General features: G+C 40.2%; 1 protein-coding gene across 10 annotated transcripts in view; it reads left to right on the top strand.

Annotated features, from left to right (window-relative positions):
- The window catches only part of stxbp5l (syntaxin binding protein 5L), a 109092-nt gene that overhangs the window by 77001 nt on the left and 12639 nt on the right, over positions 1-19452 (top strand). For 3 of the 10 annotated variants that reach the window (XM_031858573.1, XM_031858571.1, XM_031858569.1), the window contains exons 15-20: positions 495-709; positions 1018-1187; positions 1371-1496; positions 3862-4013; positions 6499-6567; positions 7799-7864. In XM_031858573.1, the coding sequence (XP_031714433.1) occupies positions 495-709; positions 1018-1187; positions 1371-1496; positions 3862-4013; positions 6499-6567; positions 7799-7864 (798 nt within the window). Of the gene's footprint in view, positions 1-494; positions 710-1017; positions 1188-1370; positions 1497-3861; positions 4014-6498; positions 6568-7798; positions 7865-13142; positions 13248-17307; positions 17362-19452 lie in introns of all 10 variants that reach the window. The other 7 variants (XM_031858574.1, XM_031858572.1, XM_031858570.1 and 4 more) reach the window with 4 other exon arrangements.

The following is a 19452-nucleotide window of genomic DNA, read 5'->3' as shown; positions in this document are numbered from 1 at the left end:
ATCCCATGGTGAGTAATTTCAGGTTTGCTCAATATACTACCTCTCTTTTTTTTTTTTTTTTGAACGGATACAAAAAGCGTCGACATTCAACGTATTAGTGGTGTCCAGAAATGTACAGTGTCAACATTTGTTCCAGGCGACTGGGCTGTTGCATCACACGTCATAGGCTCCACTTCCTTGCTATACATTGAGTTCTTAGTGATACCTGATTATTCCAGCACAACCGACCCCTAGAGTTCAATCTAGCTATACCAGCCTAAAGCTACTGTATTATGGCATGCTGGTTAGCTAGTATTCTAACCTTTACAGACACATTAAACCATATTTGTATTTGTCCTCCTGTCAAAAAACACAAGAGGTTATCTTCTTGCACCACGCAGCTTTCTTAACGTTTTGTCATTCTTCCTAATATATAATTTTTTTTCTTCTCCTCCTTTAATCAACAAAACAAAGTTAAGAATAGTTTCACTAAACTTAACCATTTCTCTAACCAGTCACACTACAGATGTTGTACAAGCTGAAGACCTCCAAAGCCTTTGAGAAGCCAAAGCCTGCTGAGGGCAGGGCGGCCGAGTTGGTGGAGGAGGACCCCTTTGCTATTCAAATGGTCAGCTGGTGCCCCCAGAGTCGCATCTTCTGTGTGGTTGGCATCTCAGCCCACATCATCCTGTACCGCTTCAGCAAATATGATGCCAACACTCAGATAGTGGTGAGTGAGAATCAAGGGGAAGGGAGTTACATCCTGGTGCGTTATAAGGAGTGTAAGTAAGGTTAAATGTAATTCTTACAAACTCCTTTTCTGAAATCTTAAATGTCTTTGAGAAATATGCTAAAAACTGAGCCTTGGTTGTTGTTTTTTTGTGGAGATCTTCTAATATAAATTCTGCTAATGCCTTTCCAACAATGTCGGGAACCTGCATCTACAAAACACCAATTCAGTTGATGTATTTCACTGTAATAGTAACATTGTTACAGGATTAAATATAGTTTTTTTTCTGGTGTCTGTGTCATCTTCAGTCACTAGAGGTGCGCCTACAATATGAGGCGGAGGATGTCATCTCTCCGTCTGAGAATGAAAACAATCCCTGCTTCTCGGAGTCCGGCTCCCAATCACCTCAAACCCACCACCAACACCCGGCTAGCCCCGGCACGCCTGAGGGTAACAAAGACAGCACCCCCTGCATTAAGTAAGATCACCTCACACACATCACAATATCTCTGCAACAAATATCTCTTTGAACAAATCATTTGGTCTTGCAGTGTGCCAGAAATTGATAGATTGATAGATGACAGAAGCAAACATGTCTTTTTTCTTTCCCACTAAATGCTGTATGTATATTACAGAGGACTATTCTTCATGTGTTTCTCAGGGTGAAGGACCGGATGGTTCGGGTCCCTCCTGGCTACCAGGCAGAGCTGGTCATCCAGCTGCTGTGGGTAGATGGAGAACCTCCACAACAGATCACCAGCCTGGACATCAACTCTGCCTATGGCCTGTAAGTCTCCAGATGCATGGCAGTCTCTCTGTCTGTGTGTCCATCTGTGTGACTTTTCGTCGGTCTAGATTAGGAATATGGGCAAGGCATTTCTTTCATTATTGGTGCTGATCGGTTCCAAATCTTTGCTAATCTGCATTTAGGACAGCAATCCCAGCAAAATCGTTTGGAGAAGTTTGCCCAAAATGATTACGGACTAAGCCTCTGAAATCTTTATTAATTACTGTGTTGGTGCAACTGTATGGTAATGGCGCTGTCATAACAGCTTAATTGGACGTAAAGCAGATAGTAGAAACATCACAAAGATTACAACTGAGAGACCAAGAATGATTTTTTAATTGTTAACTGTAAATTACTGGTTTACACAATAGCCCTAAGCTAGCAACCTTTTATTAGAGTTGTAACAGGGGAATTGCATGTTGTTGGTTCCAAACGGCAACCTCCAAAAATCCTCTAACACACTGACTCTAAGACAGCACACAGCATGCATGTATGTATGCATAGTTCTGTTCACATTTTAATTTCAAGATAGTATACTGGACCCCTGAGCCCGTACCAAGCTACAAGTGGGCAGAAGCATTTCTGTCACTTCTATCTGTTCTCTTTAAGATATAGCATATAATTCTAATACTTTGTAAAGTGCCTGATGTTGACCTTGGTAAATGTTTTTTAACTATATTTCAGTGTTGAAGAGGAATTAATTGACTTCCTGAGCCCAGAGTGCTTACAAATTTTGTATGGTTTTGTTGTGAATAGAAGTTTTGCTGCCGGAAACCAATAAAATCACAGCTCTTTTAAAGAATATCTATTTGGGTCAAGGCAGTGCCATCATTTGCCTCTCTCCTGTAAAGCTATTCACAGCTTGAATAGAATTGCCGAAATTGATTTTTTGTTTCATTCTTTTTTACTCTTTCGCTCAAAACTTCTTCTGAAAAACACAGCTACACACACACACACACACACACACACACACACACACACACACACTGACTTTTAGATTTCTGTTTCTTTTAGCATGAATATTACATGAACATTACACGAAGGCTCCACCAGAAGAGTATGAACAGCAATAAATCACTGCCACATTGATGTCTTTACTTTACATTACTAAAGGCACCACAAAGGCACATGTCTGTCTCATTTGGTCACCTTCATGTCACAGATGTGTATGCCAAAGGATGGGTTCACTGTTGTTTAGTTTAAAATATTCTGCATCGTTTATAAATGTGCATAGTGCAGGCTGAGACCTCACTGACGCTTAAGTTTCAAGAATCGAATTAATAATGTTGAAGCGTCTCACTGGAGTTAGCCTTCTCTTGGCTAAATGTACGTCAAATTATTCAAAGTATATACAACAACAGTGAGGGGAGTAACGCTATTTGCATTTGGCTGACTGAATTCCTTTTGGACATTATGAAATTGTGAGTATTGGTAGATTGTAACGATAACACAGATGACTGTATTCTTTACCTCCATTTTTCTTCAGCTGTTGAGCCTTTAGCTTTGATCTTGTCGTGGAGCCCCGTGTTTTATTTTGCTGTTTAACGCTCAAGCTGTGTTTAAGTGTCGCTTGTTCTAAAAGGCTGGATAAGTGTGGGGTTTTTTGACCACTGCCGCCTTTGCACTTAGTGGTTTTCTAGTGTGTTCTGAGTGATGGGTTTTGAAGTGTGTAACCATGTTAATGGTATTGACATTGTTGTTTACATGACACACAGCCCTTCCGAACACTCGGTTAAAATGCTGTAAATCAGAGACAACACTGCTGCTGTCACAGCCCCAAACCATCAGACCATGTGACAGTAATGTAAAGTGAACCAGACATCTGCATAGTGGATACAGGAGAGCAATAATTGACTGGGCAGCAACAAGCTTGAGTGACATTTATGTGTTTGCTTCACTTATTTTTGCATTTTTTTTTTCCTGAAAAAACACCTATAGAACCATTTGTCTGTGTACATCGTCTAATTCTGGTCAGTGCCTGATCAACTGGAACATAATTTGTTCAAAAAGAAACTGAAAAATGACTGCCAACGAGCTCCACTTGTTTTAGAGCAGCAGGTGGCAATGGAGCTTATGGGAAAGCTGGTATTACTATTCAAAAACAGCAACAATAGCAGTGTGAGGTAAAGACAGCTTTTGTTGACAGTCATTACACTAAAATGTCAAGTTAATTTGACGGTGTTTGATAGTGCTACATTTAGCACCTGTAATGTCAGGGAGAATAACCTGGTGAAATAAATCTGCCAACAGTGTAAATGTCTCAGCTGAATAACACTCTTTCTCCCCCATGTAAATGCAAATGTCTGTGTGTGTGTGTGTCTGTGCATGTGCACGTGCGTCCTTTGCCGTGTTCGTGTGTGTCCAGTTTGGCGTTTGGGAACTGTAATGGCCTAGCAGTGGTGGACTACTTGCAGAAAACCATCCTGTTGTGTATGTCAACACTGGATGTGTATGGAGCTGCCGATCCGTACCAACGCCTTACCCGCTCCCCCCGCAGGAACAGACAGTCCACCTCAGGTAGCACACACACACACACACACACACACACACACACACACACCTCTGGGATCTTGCCCACACACACATGCACGAATACAACCAACACTCATGTTGCAGTCACACAATAACGTGACATTCAGACTATCATCTATTTTCTACTCACCTGTCCTTCCTCTATCTCTACTGGTGTTCCTTCTTCCTCTTTCTAAGGTTAGACTGATCTATCAGGGAAATGTGATCCATCTTAATCTGAAATCAATGATGCAGGTGGTTTGATTATATTAACTGTATATCTAATCAATACCACTTTCAAGCTCTTAACCTGATCAATATAATTTAATTAGGGGTTGAGGGCTTCCCCGACACATTAAACATTTTGACCAGATTCCACACAAGGATGAAATCTTATTAAGGATCATTGAGTATTATAATTCCTATAGTTGAAATACATTATGTTTCTAAAAATGTGTTGTAATGCATTCTAATGACAACACATACAACTTAAACATTTTTTTACTTTTTTAAGAATAATAATGTTCTAGTAATATTATAACTCTGACAGGGGCACACGCGGCTACTTTAACTTTAGATACTTTTTTCTGATAATACAGTTCTTACCAACTGTTTCCTAATTCAAATTTCGCATGCAGGACATTTACTTGCAGTGAAGCATTGTGTGGTATTGCTAGTTATACATCTCTCACCAAACATATGTAACTATTAGGAGAAAGTTGACATGAAAAGGGTCAAATTGCCTATTTGTACAAAATATAGCCCATCAACAAGTACAATCCCAAAACACGAGTACGGTATCTGTATCAGCGCTCAAAAACCTGTATCAGTCCAACCTTAGTTCTTCTCTCTCTTTGCTCTTTTTCTCTCACACATAACATACAAAGACAAAAAAACACCTGTCCATCTCAGTCTGCCTGTCACAGATCTGCACTATGATATGAAGTGCATGTTATCAGGCTGCGTGTCATTCCACGTTGGCATTACTATGCATGTTGTCATTTGATTTCTCTGTCCTTTCTGTTTTTAGTCCTGCTTGAGCACAGATCTGTATTCAAAAGCCACAGAGGTCTCGCTGTACTTCCTGACCCCTGCCTCCCTTTTCTCTGCTACTGATCTTGGCTGGTGATGGTCTCTAAAGGCTCTTATTTATACTTTAATGTGAAGATATCCAGCCCCATCGCACAGAAAGTATTTACTAATGCACAAGCTGCACCTCTCTTGTTTGACACGACAGTAACCTCTAGATTTCAGGGCATAGCAGCTCCAGTGGTTAATATTTTAGACGTCTATCGTCCTTTAGCAACCTAAAGTACTGAGCTCTCTTATTACATAATGCCCCCAAGTTTAGCTGAGAATGTTTTACAGGTATTCAGGTTTTGTGTAACTGGAGGAATGACTTTGGCTTTAGAACAATTTTTTTTTTCATTTGCTGATGCATAAGTGCTTTTATTGACTACCACAGCACTTATAGTCCCCAACTTCCTCCTTTTGTAAAAGTCTCTCTGTGTTGGGTCTTCAAAATCAATTTGGAGATGGAAGGAAAAAATACCAACGGCAACTGTGCCCTTTTGCTGTACCCCAGGTGGTGGTGTTATGATCTTGAGCACTTGCTATGCTGGAGTTGATATAATACTGAAGACAAAAATATTGCCAAAAGGCCAAGCGAAATACATGGCACTTGCTCAACTATCTTTAAGCTGCTGGCCTCTTCTCTTTTTGTACTATTCCAACTTTTTAGAACAACGTTTTCTGTCCCTCCTACAACATTTTTAGCTGTCGTCGTCACACATATGTGGATACTATATATATGTCAATCAAATTTAGTGTATTCATTTCATTAAATGATTTGTTGGTGTGTTTCTCCAGTCGTAGTGTGATGCATTATTGAAACCATGTTAGGACAGACGGTCTATGACAAAGTATATAAGCTAAATGCAATCTAAAGCAATTATTTGATACAAGAGATATATTTTGATGCTGTTTTGTAAGTCTTGATATGTTGCCTGCTAGCTCAGTAGTTTAGTTATTGTGCAAATGATCGGTCACTTCAGCGTTGCTGGGGTTTGCAGCAGTAGCGGGTATATCTTGTCTGTCCTCCCCTGACACTAATTCGAATGCTGCTTGCTCTCACTTTCTTTTCCTTTCTAAGCCTGTGTGTTCTTCTCTCTCCCCCTTCCCTCCTTTTTCCTCCCCTCCCTTCCCACCGTCCTACCATTTCTTCACTCCATCTAACCTTCTTTTCTTAATTTACGGTCACATTCTTTCCTTACTCTTCAACTTGTTTCCTCCTCTCCTTTTCCTCTGTCCCACCCAACTCATACACATCTTCCTCTTTCCAAACCTGAATGTCCTCTCTCATCTCTACCTACACTTCTCACTCTTTATTCCTGCCCACCATCCTCTCCACTACTCCTTCCTTCCCTCTCCTCCTCCTACCTTTTCGGTGACTCTGTGGTTGCTGGTGTGGGCATGTGGGCCTGCCTGACAGAGTTTTGCATGCGCGGCCTGTCTAACTTTTATTCAGATTCAAAGAAAAGGATCCGTACATCCTATCAGAGTAAGTCGGGCCTTCATAAAGGCTGGGGGACTCTGTGTTTGTGTGCGGCGGGTGGGTGGTGGGGGTGGCGGGTGTTGGGAAGGTATGACGTGGACTGAAAGCAGAGGGACAAACCAAAGAGATGATTGGAATGAAAGAGGTTGTTTCATATCTATATTTTACCATATAAAACAGAACTCTTTTCCAGTCACGTCCAATGGTATGTCCTTTACAGAGAGCCACTCCTTTGAGTCTGTCAAGTAAGGGCAGTTATACATTTTATATGATCCATGTGATGTATATTTTAGCTGAAGCATAACGCGGTGAATAAAATCTTGTTATCCACTAAAATATGTGCTTTTGGTTGAGGAATTCTTAATTTTACACTACAACTAAAGGTTTAATGAGACTCCCTTTTCACAGTGTCTTCAATTATTTGTAAAACCAGTGTAACTGATTGAAGGAAATTTGCATTAAGAAGTTTTGCCGCAAACCTTTACTGAAGATAAATAATGGAATTAATTAAAATGTTTTGAACTGTGACGACTCAGTGAGGCTGTTAATGAAGCACTAATGAATGTGGCTTAAGCCCCTTACATTTGTAGTCAGACTAAAAGGAGCAAGAATTAGAAATTTCAACATTTGTGGTGGTTTCTAAAAAGGAAGTATACGTATAACTTCTGATTCTGGCCTGTGCTTGGTGCATGTGATCAGATTTGATCAGATCCTGATCAAATTTGTATTTGTTCTGTTTTGTGTTTTGATTGTATATGCCACTTTATCATGAGATCTGCACTACTCACGGTAGATGATAATTATTTTCATGTTTACATTTTAATGCAATCCGGTTGGAAATTCAAAAGTTTATATTGGCTACATTGAACAGATTGTAGTGCAGGTCACATCAGATTTCAGCCACTCTGCTCCTGGAAGACAAACAAAATGAATCCTAAGAAACAGAGGAAAGGTAAATAGCAAATGTCAAATATTAGTAAATCCCCAATTTATTAAATCCCCATAAAATTCTTCACAAATGATAATTTATTACTGCAAATTGTGTCTGTAGTTTATCAGAGATGGTAGACCAAGAAGATTGAATAATTGCACTTAAAGGTCTTTCCTGGGGCTCTGCGTGGCTGACATCAACCAAGCTGACTGTTGTTAAATCCGTACAATTGACACGGTTAGAATAATCTCACAGATTGTCTGTATTCTACTTTTTCTACCTCTCGGCTGCCATTGGCTGCGGCAGGCCTTACCGAACTCTCTGACAACCAGCAGTCCATCGACATGGAGAGAAGCAAGTCGCCCACCTCAGGTAACCTGCTGACACACACTGCTGAGTCCACCCTCCCTGTATGGAAATGTGTTTGGTGAATGGCACTGTGAAGCTTTGCTGGGATGCCAATGTCTTTTAATGTGAGCTATACTTACAGTATGCAGCCTGTGGACACCTCACCCATCACCAGAGCATCCTCACCTGATGAGAATGGCAGCTGTTCTAAATGGCAGCTCGTGTTTGTGGTTGTAGAGTGGAGGACGCATTACATTCAAAGTTTTGCAAAAGTGCAAGACGTGCTGAAAATCCCTCCAGTGGAAAGTTGTTGGTGAGAGAATGTAATGCATTTGTCAGACAGTTTGATTGTAGTATACTGTGGCCTATCTGATGCATTTTGTCACAGCTTCCCGTTGGTTTCCCTTTATTCCTTTATTGTTGTTCAGTGATTTCACAAAGGTAAGCCAGAGAAAAGACAAGGTTTTTCATTTGCTCTACCTCTTTCTTTATGCCTCTTTGACTTTCTCGCTTGTTCAGCTCTTCTTCTTCTAATACATCTGTCACTGTTGTGAAGGACATGGCAAAGCATAAAGTAGCCTGCAGCTCATGTTTGGAGAGATGGAGAGTAAAAGATAAAGAAAGCAAGCATGGGAAGTGCTAAAGAGTGCAGGCCTGGCAAACAGAAGGCAGCAGTGATGATGACCTGCAGTTTATAACATGTGGCAGTAGCCAGATCAGAACAGTTCTCACATCTGGTTAAATTATTTATTTGTATCATCCATAATGTATTATAGAAACCTCCTGAGCACTGCATTTGCTGGCATGTTAGTGTGTAGCAGTATTTGACTTGCATTAAATGCTAATGAATGTATAATGAAAGAGACATGCCTCTTTAGATGGGAATTGTGTTATGAACATGTAATCAATATTTGTAGTTAATGTTATTTTAATTATTCTGTTGCCTTCGTTAGGTTTCAGGATCACAGTTTGGATGCAATAGATAAGGTTTTAAACTGTGAGATTGTTTAAAGTATGTTGAGGTTTGTGTGTCTGGAGATGGGGCAGATTAAAAAAGTGCGTTTGTGATTGCAAAGAAACAAAAATGCATAATTGAGGGAAATAGAGATGAGAACATTTCCTAGGAGGGACTTCGAATTCAGAACTTAAAAGTCAAAAGGAGAAAGTGTGTAAATCTGTGCTGGAGACACTGCCGAGCAGACATGCTGTGTGCTCTCGGCTCGTTGTGCTTATAAGGCTTTAGTTCCCAAATGATTATGGCGAAACCAACTAAATGTATTGGTGATGTTTCTTATATGCAACATATAAGAAATTTACTAAGTACTAGCTGATTTATAGAAAACAACTTCCGCAGTGTTCTCTCGACATAAAACCTGCAAAATGTATGAGAAGAACCTTTCAATATCAGCACCAACACATGCCTGAGCCATAGTTCTGTCACACTCTGTGACATCCCTTTCTACTGTTTGCCTTGAAGGCAACATTTGTGCTTTGTAGATGGTTTTCAAGGAAAAAGAAGAACAATTTAACAATATTTTTTTGGACCTCCAGAAATAGCACTCCATCTGTGAAACCTGCCAACAGAGAAAGAATAATTTAAAACTTGGAAACTCTTTGCAATTATGCAATCCACGTTCTGGGAAAATATAACCCCAAGGGGGAAGTGGAGGATGTTTGGGATTTCAACACAATATGCCTTTGAACGAAGCAGAGATACACTGATACTGTGTTTTTCTCTTAAACAAGAATGGACCACGGCTGATCTTTGTGTAATAAGACATCATTAGCCAGTAATGAATTCCTACATTTATCCTGAGGAGTATGTGGATGTGAATCTGATGTGTATTACAGAGAATAAAAGCTTTGCAGATTTTTGCCAACACTAAGGCATTTCATATGCTTCTGAAAAAGTGATTTGACAGGTTTCGGGCCATCAAGGGCACTGCTTCTATTTTACCACTTCTCACCCGGCAATGCACCAGAGCTTTACCCCTGTCCTTACAATAGGTGAGCTCACTCAGACTGTGCCTACATGGGCCTCATTGGTCCAAGCCTTCGAATGACTTATAGTCTAGCCCTTTAAGAGAATGTCCAAGGGAAATCCTCCCAGAGCCACAGGGGCTAATGCTTTACAGGCCATAGGGGGCGGGGGTGTGTGAGATCCGGGAGGACCCCTCACTGTAGAGCTGTTCTGGGCATGTGCAACTGAGTGGAGACCCTGGGGCAGACGTTGAATACACTGGAGGGATTATGTATATTCCTTGTGACCTGGGAACGCCTCAGGTTGACCCAGGAAGACCTGAAAGATGTGGCTGGAATAGTAAGTGAAGTACGCCTAGCTACAACGCCGCTACACAACCCATACCCAGATAAACAGCTGAATATATATGGATATATGGACCTAGATATAGATTGCACCAACCTTTGTTTGGTGTGATGTAAACACAGAAGCTGGTTGCGTTGCAGAAAATCAGTCAACAGCAGCCTGGTTTATTGAACTAATGGTTTACCACATTTGAAAATTAGGACAAAATTTGTACGAGCTGAAAAATCTTCATCATTTTCCAATTGATGCTTATTTGCAGGCATAGGACATATTTAGGCATTTGCATTATATTCGCAGGAGGCTGAATAATGTGACTCAATAACAGTGACTCAGAAATCACTCCTTCAGATCATGCGATTTTTGCCTTTCAAAACCTTCAGCAGATTTGTGATGGAGGACTGGGCTATAAGCAAGTGAGCAGTGTTGTTATATTTCAACCTTAAAGGCATATTTCATCATCAAGCCAAATGAATAGCAAAGCAGAGATATGTTACCCTTTCCCTTCCTCCAGTTTTTTACTGGCAGTGATATCAGGATATACAGATACACTGGACTTGAATTGACTAGATATTTATGCTAAAGACGTGTCCATGTTGCAAGTCCTCATTACAGCCCCAAAGACACTTATTAAACCTCTATATTTGAGTATCTTTTACACACAGTATACATTTTAATTCACTACATATTATGTTGTTTAATGTTTGCCGTTAAAGTATTTTTTATTAATTAACTGCACCTCCATGGTTTGCTCTATTAGTATTGTCCAGGATACAGAATTGGTTGTGTCACCCTTGAGCTTGTCTTTTTAAGAGCTGTCGTTTGTGTTTGTGCTTGTTCTGTGAGCCTCCTAAGGAGAGCAAAAGAACAGAATAACAAAACCAGGACAAGATGTTCTTTGCCGTCTTGGCAGAGAGTCTTGCAGCATTATGATGTGGACTACGTCGTGGTCATTCTGTCCCATTACAGGCCTGTCATTCGCTAATTAGAGAGATGGAAGAATTATGGATGAAAAGCATCGGGACAGACACAGCATGACACAGTATGATCGAGTGCCTGATGCACTTACCCAGAGAAGGGGAAAAAGGCAGATGAGCTGTTCTATTTGGCTGAGTACAGTTTCAGAATAATCTGCAATCAAGATGGAAATGTTAACAATGTTTAACACGCCACACCACACTTCTCCTTCTACTCTCCCTTCCTCTGAGACCTACCTTGAATTTTTCAACAGAAAAAAAAAAATCTTCAATATTAATGCAAGTGTTACGGAGTACATTTAAACTAGTTATGGCTGGAGACAAATGAGGAACCATGAACTCTTTGCCTATTAAGCAGAGCACAGCTTGATAGGCAAAGAGTTCATGGTTTGTTTCCTCCTGCTGAATATCAGCCTCTCTCCGGCCATTAGGGGCTGTCTGGCCGTTCCTTGCACAACTAGTGTGCTGTGTCTTTTCAAGGCCATATACAGACTGTGGGCAGCTTATTAAGGAAGCCAGCCATCGTCCTAATTCACCTCGTGTGTCAATAACTGCAGGCGTCTCTCTCTCCTCTCCTTCACACATCGTTCCCTCTCTTTTACCTGACCCCTTTCCTGTCTTCCTTTTGTAATTAGGCACAATAATTGGCCCCTCTCCTGCCTGAAGGCTGTCTCCCTCCACATCCTTCCCATTGTCTTCTTTCTTGTTATGTCCTGAGGTGTGTTGTTTTTGGTTTGGGGTTATGCGTTACATTTCCTTTGGGAGCGTTATGCCATGTGTGGCTGTAGCAAAGTTTACCTGACCAGGCCCAGTTGTAAGACGGACTAACAAGCTGAGAGGCCATGATGACAGTGATCGGTGCCTGACCCGGCATGGTATTTTTAGCGGTGAGCATGACAGAGGAGAAAGGGAGTAGGTGATGTCTAAAACGTTACGGTGTGTCAAACTGGTGCCACCAGCTCAGCTTCATGCAACTCAAGGTGGCTTCATAACATTTTGAAATAAGTCTACCAACTGTTTTTTTTAACTAAACCCTGCTGCTGCACTACCTTTTATAATAGATACTAAAAGAGATGCTTTGTTGCTACTCATAAACAAAATAGGTATAGTAAAACAATTTATGGATAAAATATAAGCCAACATGTGTTCTTATGTATTAAAGTTACACAAGCTTCATTATGCACGTCATTTTACAGTGGGAACTTATTATGCCATCAAGATACAAATATATATATATATATATATATTGCAAAGTATTTTATCTCGAAAACATTTCTTAAGCTTAATTCATTATTCTAGACAAGTTTGGTCATCCTGTTTTCCATTTGCAATGATTATGCTGAGATATATCTTGAAACACAAGAACTAAAAATGTGAAAAACTTTGTGTTACACACTAACACGCAACACTGTCATCACTATTGCCAAAACTAGGAATAAAGTAATTCACAATTGAAGCTTTTTCTGGTTGCGTAATGTTGTAAAATTCACCCGGTAAGAAAAACATTTTTCTATACTACAGTGTTTAAAATACGTGCATTGAAATTGTTTAAAAGCCTTGTTGGAAGGTAGAAGGAGAGGTCGTGTATATTTGGAAGTAAAAAGAAATGCCTTGAGGCACCAGAAGACACCTCTGGTCACAGTGACGTGTGCTATAAAGCTGGAGGACCTACTGACTGTAGCTGGTGGTGAACTCACTGAAATACTTGACTTGTAACTGTGGTGTTGTTAACGTAGTTGTAGTATTCGTGATAGTAGTAGTTGTAGTGCTGTTGTTTGTGATTATCAAAGCTGTTCTTGTTAAAACTTTTGAGTATTATATTGCTGGTGGAATGGTGTGGTCCTTAACCTTCTCACTTTGACTTAACCTTTTTGTTTTCATAACCTCTCAACTGTTTTCCTTCCTGTTACCTGCAAGTCTCTCTTTTCCCCAGTTCGCCTATTGTGTTTGTCTCTCCCCTGTTGCCCTGAAAAGTCTGTGTCTGTTGGATCTCCTATTCCAGTTCATTACTCAACCTCCCTTCACAATGACCCACGCATCCTGCCAGAGCCTGTGGCCAGTCTGAGAGCCAGCCACTGCAGTCCAGTCTTTTACTTGCTGGACAATGGTAAGAGGAGGGATGTCTCACAGATCTCAGCCTCTTCATGGACATCTGCTTGTGTTTTTTATTGTATGGCAATAATGCAAAAAGGGAGGAGGGTGGGGTTATTGGGTTGTTTTTGGACGGGTGGGTTGTTTGATGTTGCACCTTGCATGCTAACTCTGCTTTCCACACTGTGAGCAACACTATTAGAGGCACATTTAAACCTTACAGAGCTACAATAAAGTATTGTAGTCAGTGAATGTCAAGAATAAAGCAGATTTCTTTTAGCGCTCTTTTTTTGTGTGTGTCATTAAGAAAGGATCTCCATAGCAGGTGTAAAATGGCAGAGAAGTTTACAACCATTCAAAGCTTCTTAGTTTCAACACAACTTTAATTTGAAATTTTATTTGACTTAATGTCTAAAGAAAATAGGTAGGATACATATGTCATTAGAAAATATAATAAAGAAAGAAAAAAATACAGTGGGAAGAGGGCTCTTGTCCTTGTTGGCGACTCCTACTGGTTAGTTAAAAGTGAAAATGAACTTGGGCAATCCAAATAAAATAAAAAAGCAAGGAATATATGTATCACGCACTAACTGCGAATATTTCAACATACAATGAAACATATCTAATTTTCCACTATCCACATGTTGTAGTTGCAGTTCACTACACAAATGCATTCAAACCGTCTCGCGCAACGATCGGTCACAGCAGAATGACCCATCAACCAAGTTGCTTACAGTGTAAACAAGCTGACAGGGACTGTGTTTCTTGGAGTAGACTGTCGCTGCCTGTTCAATGTGTTCCGTGCCTTTTCGTGCGACTGCTGGTGTTGCATTCGCTCTCTGCCCCAGCTTCTGGGACATCGTGTTGTTTGTTTTATGTGCCGGATCTGGGATTTTGAACTTGGATCGTCATTCGGCAATACTGCGAGGCAGGTGGGCTTGGGAAGAGGAAGGGGTTCTAATCCAGCCGGTTGCTTCTCTTCACTCGTCATTGCCTCTGGTGTTTCATTCACTGTGACGTCAGCCATTGTGCCTCCACTTGAATCGCACATCTTTGTCACTAATAGGTTAAAACGCTGCTTTACCGGTCTGTAACGCTCTGAATCTCTCTCATTGTGTCTTTCTGACTTTGTCAACAAACCCTTCTCATGTCATCTCGGCTAACATTCATGGCTGTCTCCTCTCTAACTAACTGCATGGTGCCCACTGTGAGGCCAGCTGCTGTGCTGATAAATATGACCTCCGCTTGCTTTGTACGTTTTATTAGTGGTGTGGACTGATGAAGTTCAAAAGTAGCCCCATTTGTGACCTCAGCATTCTGTACATTATTATTCGATCACATGAAGTTCCCTACACACACCTCAGGGGGAAAATCTAAATGTTAACTTTAGCATTGCTAGCTGTGTGTCTGTCAGTTGGCCCGGCGGGTTAACCATTCTTTGTCCAGACAGAAATATTTCAATAGTTATTGGATGGATTGCACAGACATTCATGATATCTGGAGGATTGAGCTCCTGACTTTGGTTGATCCCCTGACTTTTCATCTAGCGCCACCATGAGGTTGACATTTGTTTTTTCAGTGAAATATCTTGAAATTCTAATAACCTAAACTAAGTTAATAAAACATTATACCTGCTAGTCCTGCATGGCCTGACCTATCTCTGCAGCGCTGTGTCAGCACAAAAGATAGGTCTGGTTTCACACGTTGTCATTCTGTAATATATATTGGGTGGTGCTAAGCACAGGATGCAGCGACTGTGCCTTGCAAAATGAGTAGCTGAAGGGGAGCAGAATGCCATGTGCAATACACGGCCAAATGGCTGACTTATACTCACAGTCTACATCCGCTGAGTCAGACCATATAGCTGCTAAACAGCAGATTGTTAGTATTGGCATTATGATGAGCATCTTAGCATGCTAAAGTTGACATTTAGCTCAAAGCGGCTCCTCACAGAGCTGCTAGCATGGATGTAGATTCTCAGTGTTGTTTAACTCTTAATCTAACAGTGGGTTTAATCTTCAAAGGAAGTGATCACTGGCATCTGGCGTCTTCCAGGAATAGTACAATTGTTGCCCGTGGGGAAAACCGACATTCAAATCCAATATATCTCAGGCTTGTGCAGCGGAGAAGACGAGCAGAGCAAAGTAGCGCGGTCTGTGGATCTATTGGATTTAAACTTTTCACCTCGAGCAAACATTTGATCATTTCAGACACACCGTAGACCTCTGTGGGATCATAAACACACTTTTCAAGGTGCAACACACTGCTGAATTAATGTTTTTTAAAAAAGCCCCGAGGTTTGCATAAAGAATTCTATGTGACCAAACAGACTGCTGAGGTCACAAATGGGGCTGATCGCACATAAAGTGCTGTCATATAAGTGTCGCATGTTGTCACATAAAGATAACAACAACTAGGAACCAACTTGGAGTTGTAGAACATAATAATATTATTAATAAACATAAGACTTAATGAAGATTGTCATCATTAGGCAACAAATTGTGGCATTGCTCAACATTAGCAGGTGGGTTCAGTGAGCATGTAGCAAAAAGCGGCACCGTCGCTGCAAAAAACAACGGTAATTAATGTTTGGTTGGTTATTGTTCATATTCACAATAAACAAACCCTCGGCTCCTCAGATAAATTCCACACATTTATTTTGGTTGAATTACATTTCATGAAGCGTTAATGCAGCCACTGGGCTATTAAACAGAGGAACATCTGTGTGTAACAGGTTTATTGTGACATAATTTTCTCTGTCATTTTCTCCCCAACACTGCACATTTTATATGATTGCAGCAGCATCTGGTCACTGTAGTTTATTGTGAAAACACACACACACACACACACACACACACACACACACACACACACACAGAGCTTATCTATCATCTCATTTGCAATACTAATCAGAAAGGCTCTACTTGTTCCAGGAAAAATGGAAACAGAAATGTATTGATTGAAAAATTAAATTAGCGCACCATAAACCACAATTTCCCCTGCAACAAAGGACATATATTGTTCCTCAAAATGGCCTTTGATACTGTATAAATGGAATAAATTGCATTACATTACTTTAGATCTACTATTAGTCTACCATTTCCTCCAGTGCTGTACTTATTGTCTTCAATGGTGCTCTACGGCTGAAGGATTGAAACCTTTAGTCAACATTTTTTCTAAAGGAATACTCTTTGATTTTCCAATTCCAAAGTCAGCGGTCAGAATTATAAATGAAGTAAATTCATGATCATGCTGTTTTCCTCGTGGTTGTGAAATGTGTAAATTTTCATGTAGTCACCATCCTGTGTCTTCCACATTGTATACAAAGAAACAATGAATTATTGCCTTCTTTTTGATCGGAAAACGGACTCATAACATCTCAAGTTTGACCTTTGCAGTTCTCTGCAAAATGCTTGCAAAATGTTATTTAAAAAAAGTTATTTTACTGCCCTCAGTGTCTGACTGTGATTTTTGTATTGACACCCTGTGGTGTCACCCTGTTTGTTTGCGCTTCCATGTCAGACATCCCAGGCCTTAGACAATCAAATTTTACAGGGACATTTAAGCACAAAGAATGGGCAAAACTGACATATTTCATTAAAGAACTTTGGCAGGGTCATCAGATTTTAGATATGTGCAGAGAATGGGACTCAAGTTTGACATCCAGACTAAATCAAATAAATTCTCGTTGCCTTTTTGCAACCCAAAAAGACAATAGCTATTAGTAATAAAAAATACCATGCTCAGAATGTGAATAACTTGGATTGTTAAGTTGGCCCAGTATAGGTGTAATTGATCTTGCAGAGATAGCTGGGAACACTGGCCTGGGACAACAACGGAGCATGCATTTTGAAATATGCCTGCCGTGTGCAACTGCACCAATTTGCATGTTCTGGTTCTTTGTTCATTTGAGTGATTTCCATTTGTTTGGTTGAGTATTTTTTCTTTCTTTTTTTTTGCACTTTTGTTTGTCATTGTTTAACTTAGATTACTCCTACCATATCTTTTTATTATTTATTTAATATTTTTATTTGAAGGGATTAACTGGTGCTTTGTTTCCTATTCTTTTGTTTCAGTAAAGGGACCCGGCAGAAAGTTAAGTCTGCCAACAGATCTTAAGACTGATCTTGGTACGGTAGGCGAAAGCCAGCAGTTTCACTTGATTTCCTTTAAGCCATTTAGTTTTTGCTTTTGTCATGTTTTCTAGGCTTTTATGTTGCTTAAGTAGTTTTTATTCTCACTCAAACGTTGTTCTTTCAGTTTCCTTGTCACTCTCTCCTCCTGTTCAACCAGCCCATGAGGCTGTCGGACTTAAGTGTTTGTCCATTTTTCCCCTCAATGTATTTTGATTTGATTTAAATCTTCTGTATATTTTCCTTCTACATTTTGCAAGTGTTTATAAAGGTGATTTATAACTCATGCCCATATTTAAATTTGAGGTTTTCTATCGCTTTATCATGATTGGTCCATCTTCTGATTTTACACAACCTTTCCTCCATTGACAGCCTTGCTCTACAGTGATTGGATCACTCGCTACCTCTCTCATTGTAATCTTTTCTCCATTTTGACTGGATCATCTGCATTATAGATACTGCCCCCACCCCCTCCCCATATATCTCTAATACTGTACACATCTCAATCACAAGGTTTCCCTTTCTCTGCTTCAGCAGACTGCTGCTTCACACATGCTGTCCCCTTCAAAAACTGCTGCTTCTTTAACACAACATGTGCCACTGCCTACTTATTCCTGTGACTTGCCTCATTTAATGACCTTTCTTTATCCGACAGGTGTAAAAAAAAAAAAAGGTTTATTTTGTCAACCTTGTATTATATTTTGGTGACAGTGAGAACATTACCAAAAAATGTAAATCCAACTTTAAAAAAGATCAACCTTAAATTCGGTTGCCTCGTCACACATTGAGTGTGATTAATAAGAGAGCATTTTAAGCTCATTATATTTTCTGGGAGGTTCAAACATGCTCCTGAAGTGTCAATGTGATGCATGTTGTCAGTAAACGTGGGGGGGAATACATAATTAATCTTTTACCCTTTCAAAAGCAATATGATAAGCTGTGGGATATGACAACAAAATATTTTGTCAAAACTCTTTTTGCGTGTTTGGGAGGATATGTGTGCAAATGTGTTTGTGGTCGTGTGGACAAGTGCAGTAATCCGTGCTTTGGGCGAGTGCGTGTGTGTGTGTGTGTACTGTGCCATTCTTTCTGATATGTACCACTTTCCTGCAGAACATTTCGGGGCAAGTGACTGATTTGCTGCTTCTCTGTTTGATATTCACAGTTACAAAACATTTAGACATATACACAGCGGTGTCGTCATATGGCTTGGGTATTGGTTGGTCCAATATAACCTGCAGTTGTCTCAGTCCGTCCTGCTGTGAAACTAGACGAGTGTTGCACATGGACTGGGCTAGAGAACACTGTCTATTGTTTTTACTAATTAGTACAATACTAATTATCCTCATTCTTCATGAGTCGAGAAGAGAATTTTCAGAGCGGAAAGGTTTGATCACACCCTCAAGACAAGTGAGAAGGAGAGTACACGGGTAAAGGTATCATGAAGCTGTTAATTACGGCTGTCTTGGCAGCATTTTTGTCTTGCCGACTAAACTTGGGGCAACAAAGAAGTGCACCCAATCCACACAATTCTGCTTTTCTTTGTCTCATTAATACGTTTAGGCTCTAAACTAATTATTTTGCCCACACATACACACACACACACAAACACTGTACATTGAGTAAGGACGAAGCTTCCAAATAGCTCAGTCGCTGAGGGGAGGCGGCCATGTAAGGCAACAATTACAGAACGGAACAGAACGTGTTTCCTGTCACCACCATCTGTAGCCAACTGCGTGGCCAAACCGAAATGAGTTTGCGTTAGAATTTAAAAAGCAGATATACGATTTTTTCAGATTCTTTTCCCGCTCCTTTGATCTTCACTTGTAGCTTTTTGCCAGTAATGTCACAAAACTTCCGGTCTTAAAAAATAAATTTTCTGCTGAAAACTAAGATCAATTCAAAAAGGAAAAAAAGAAACAAAGTGGAGATGAAATAAGCCTGTTTTTCTTTTGACTTTCATATCTCTTTCTTGGCACAGATGAAACTGCACTCACAATTTGCCTCTGCATTTTGCTCTTCTTTCTATTGCGCCAGCCTCTCTTTCTCCTCCCTCCTCACTTCAAACCACTCTCCAGCCTTTTGTCA

This window comes from Anarrhichthys ocellatus, unplaced genomic scaffold (genome assembly GCF_004355925.1).
Source record: "Anarrhichthys ocellatus isolate YVR2014 unplaced genomic scaffold, GSC_Weel_1.0 scaffold20, whole genome shotgun sequence".
NCBI classification, from domain to species: Eukaryota; Metazoa; Chordata; class Actinopteri; order Perciformes; family Anarhichadidae; genus Anarrhichthys; species Anarrhichthys ocellatus.
The sequence above is the reverse complement of the archived record's forward strand: the minus strand, read 5'-3'. Positions and strand labels throughout refer to the sequence as shown.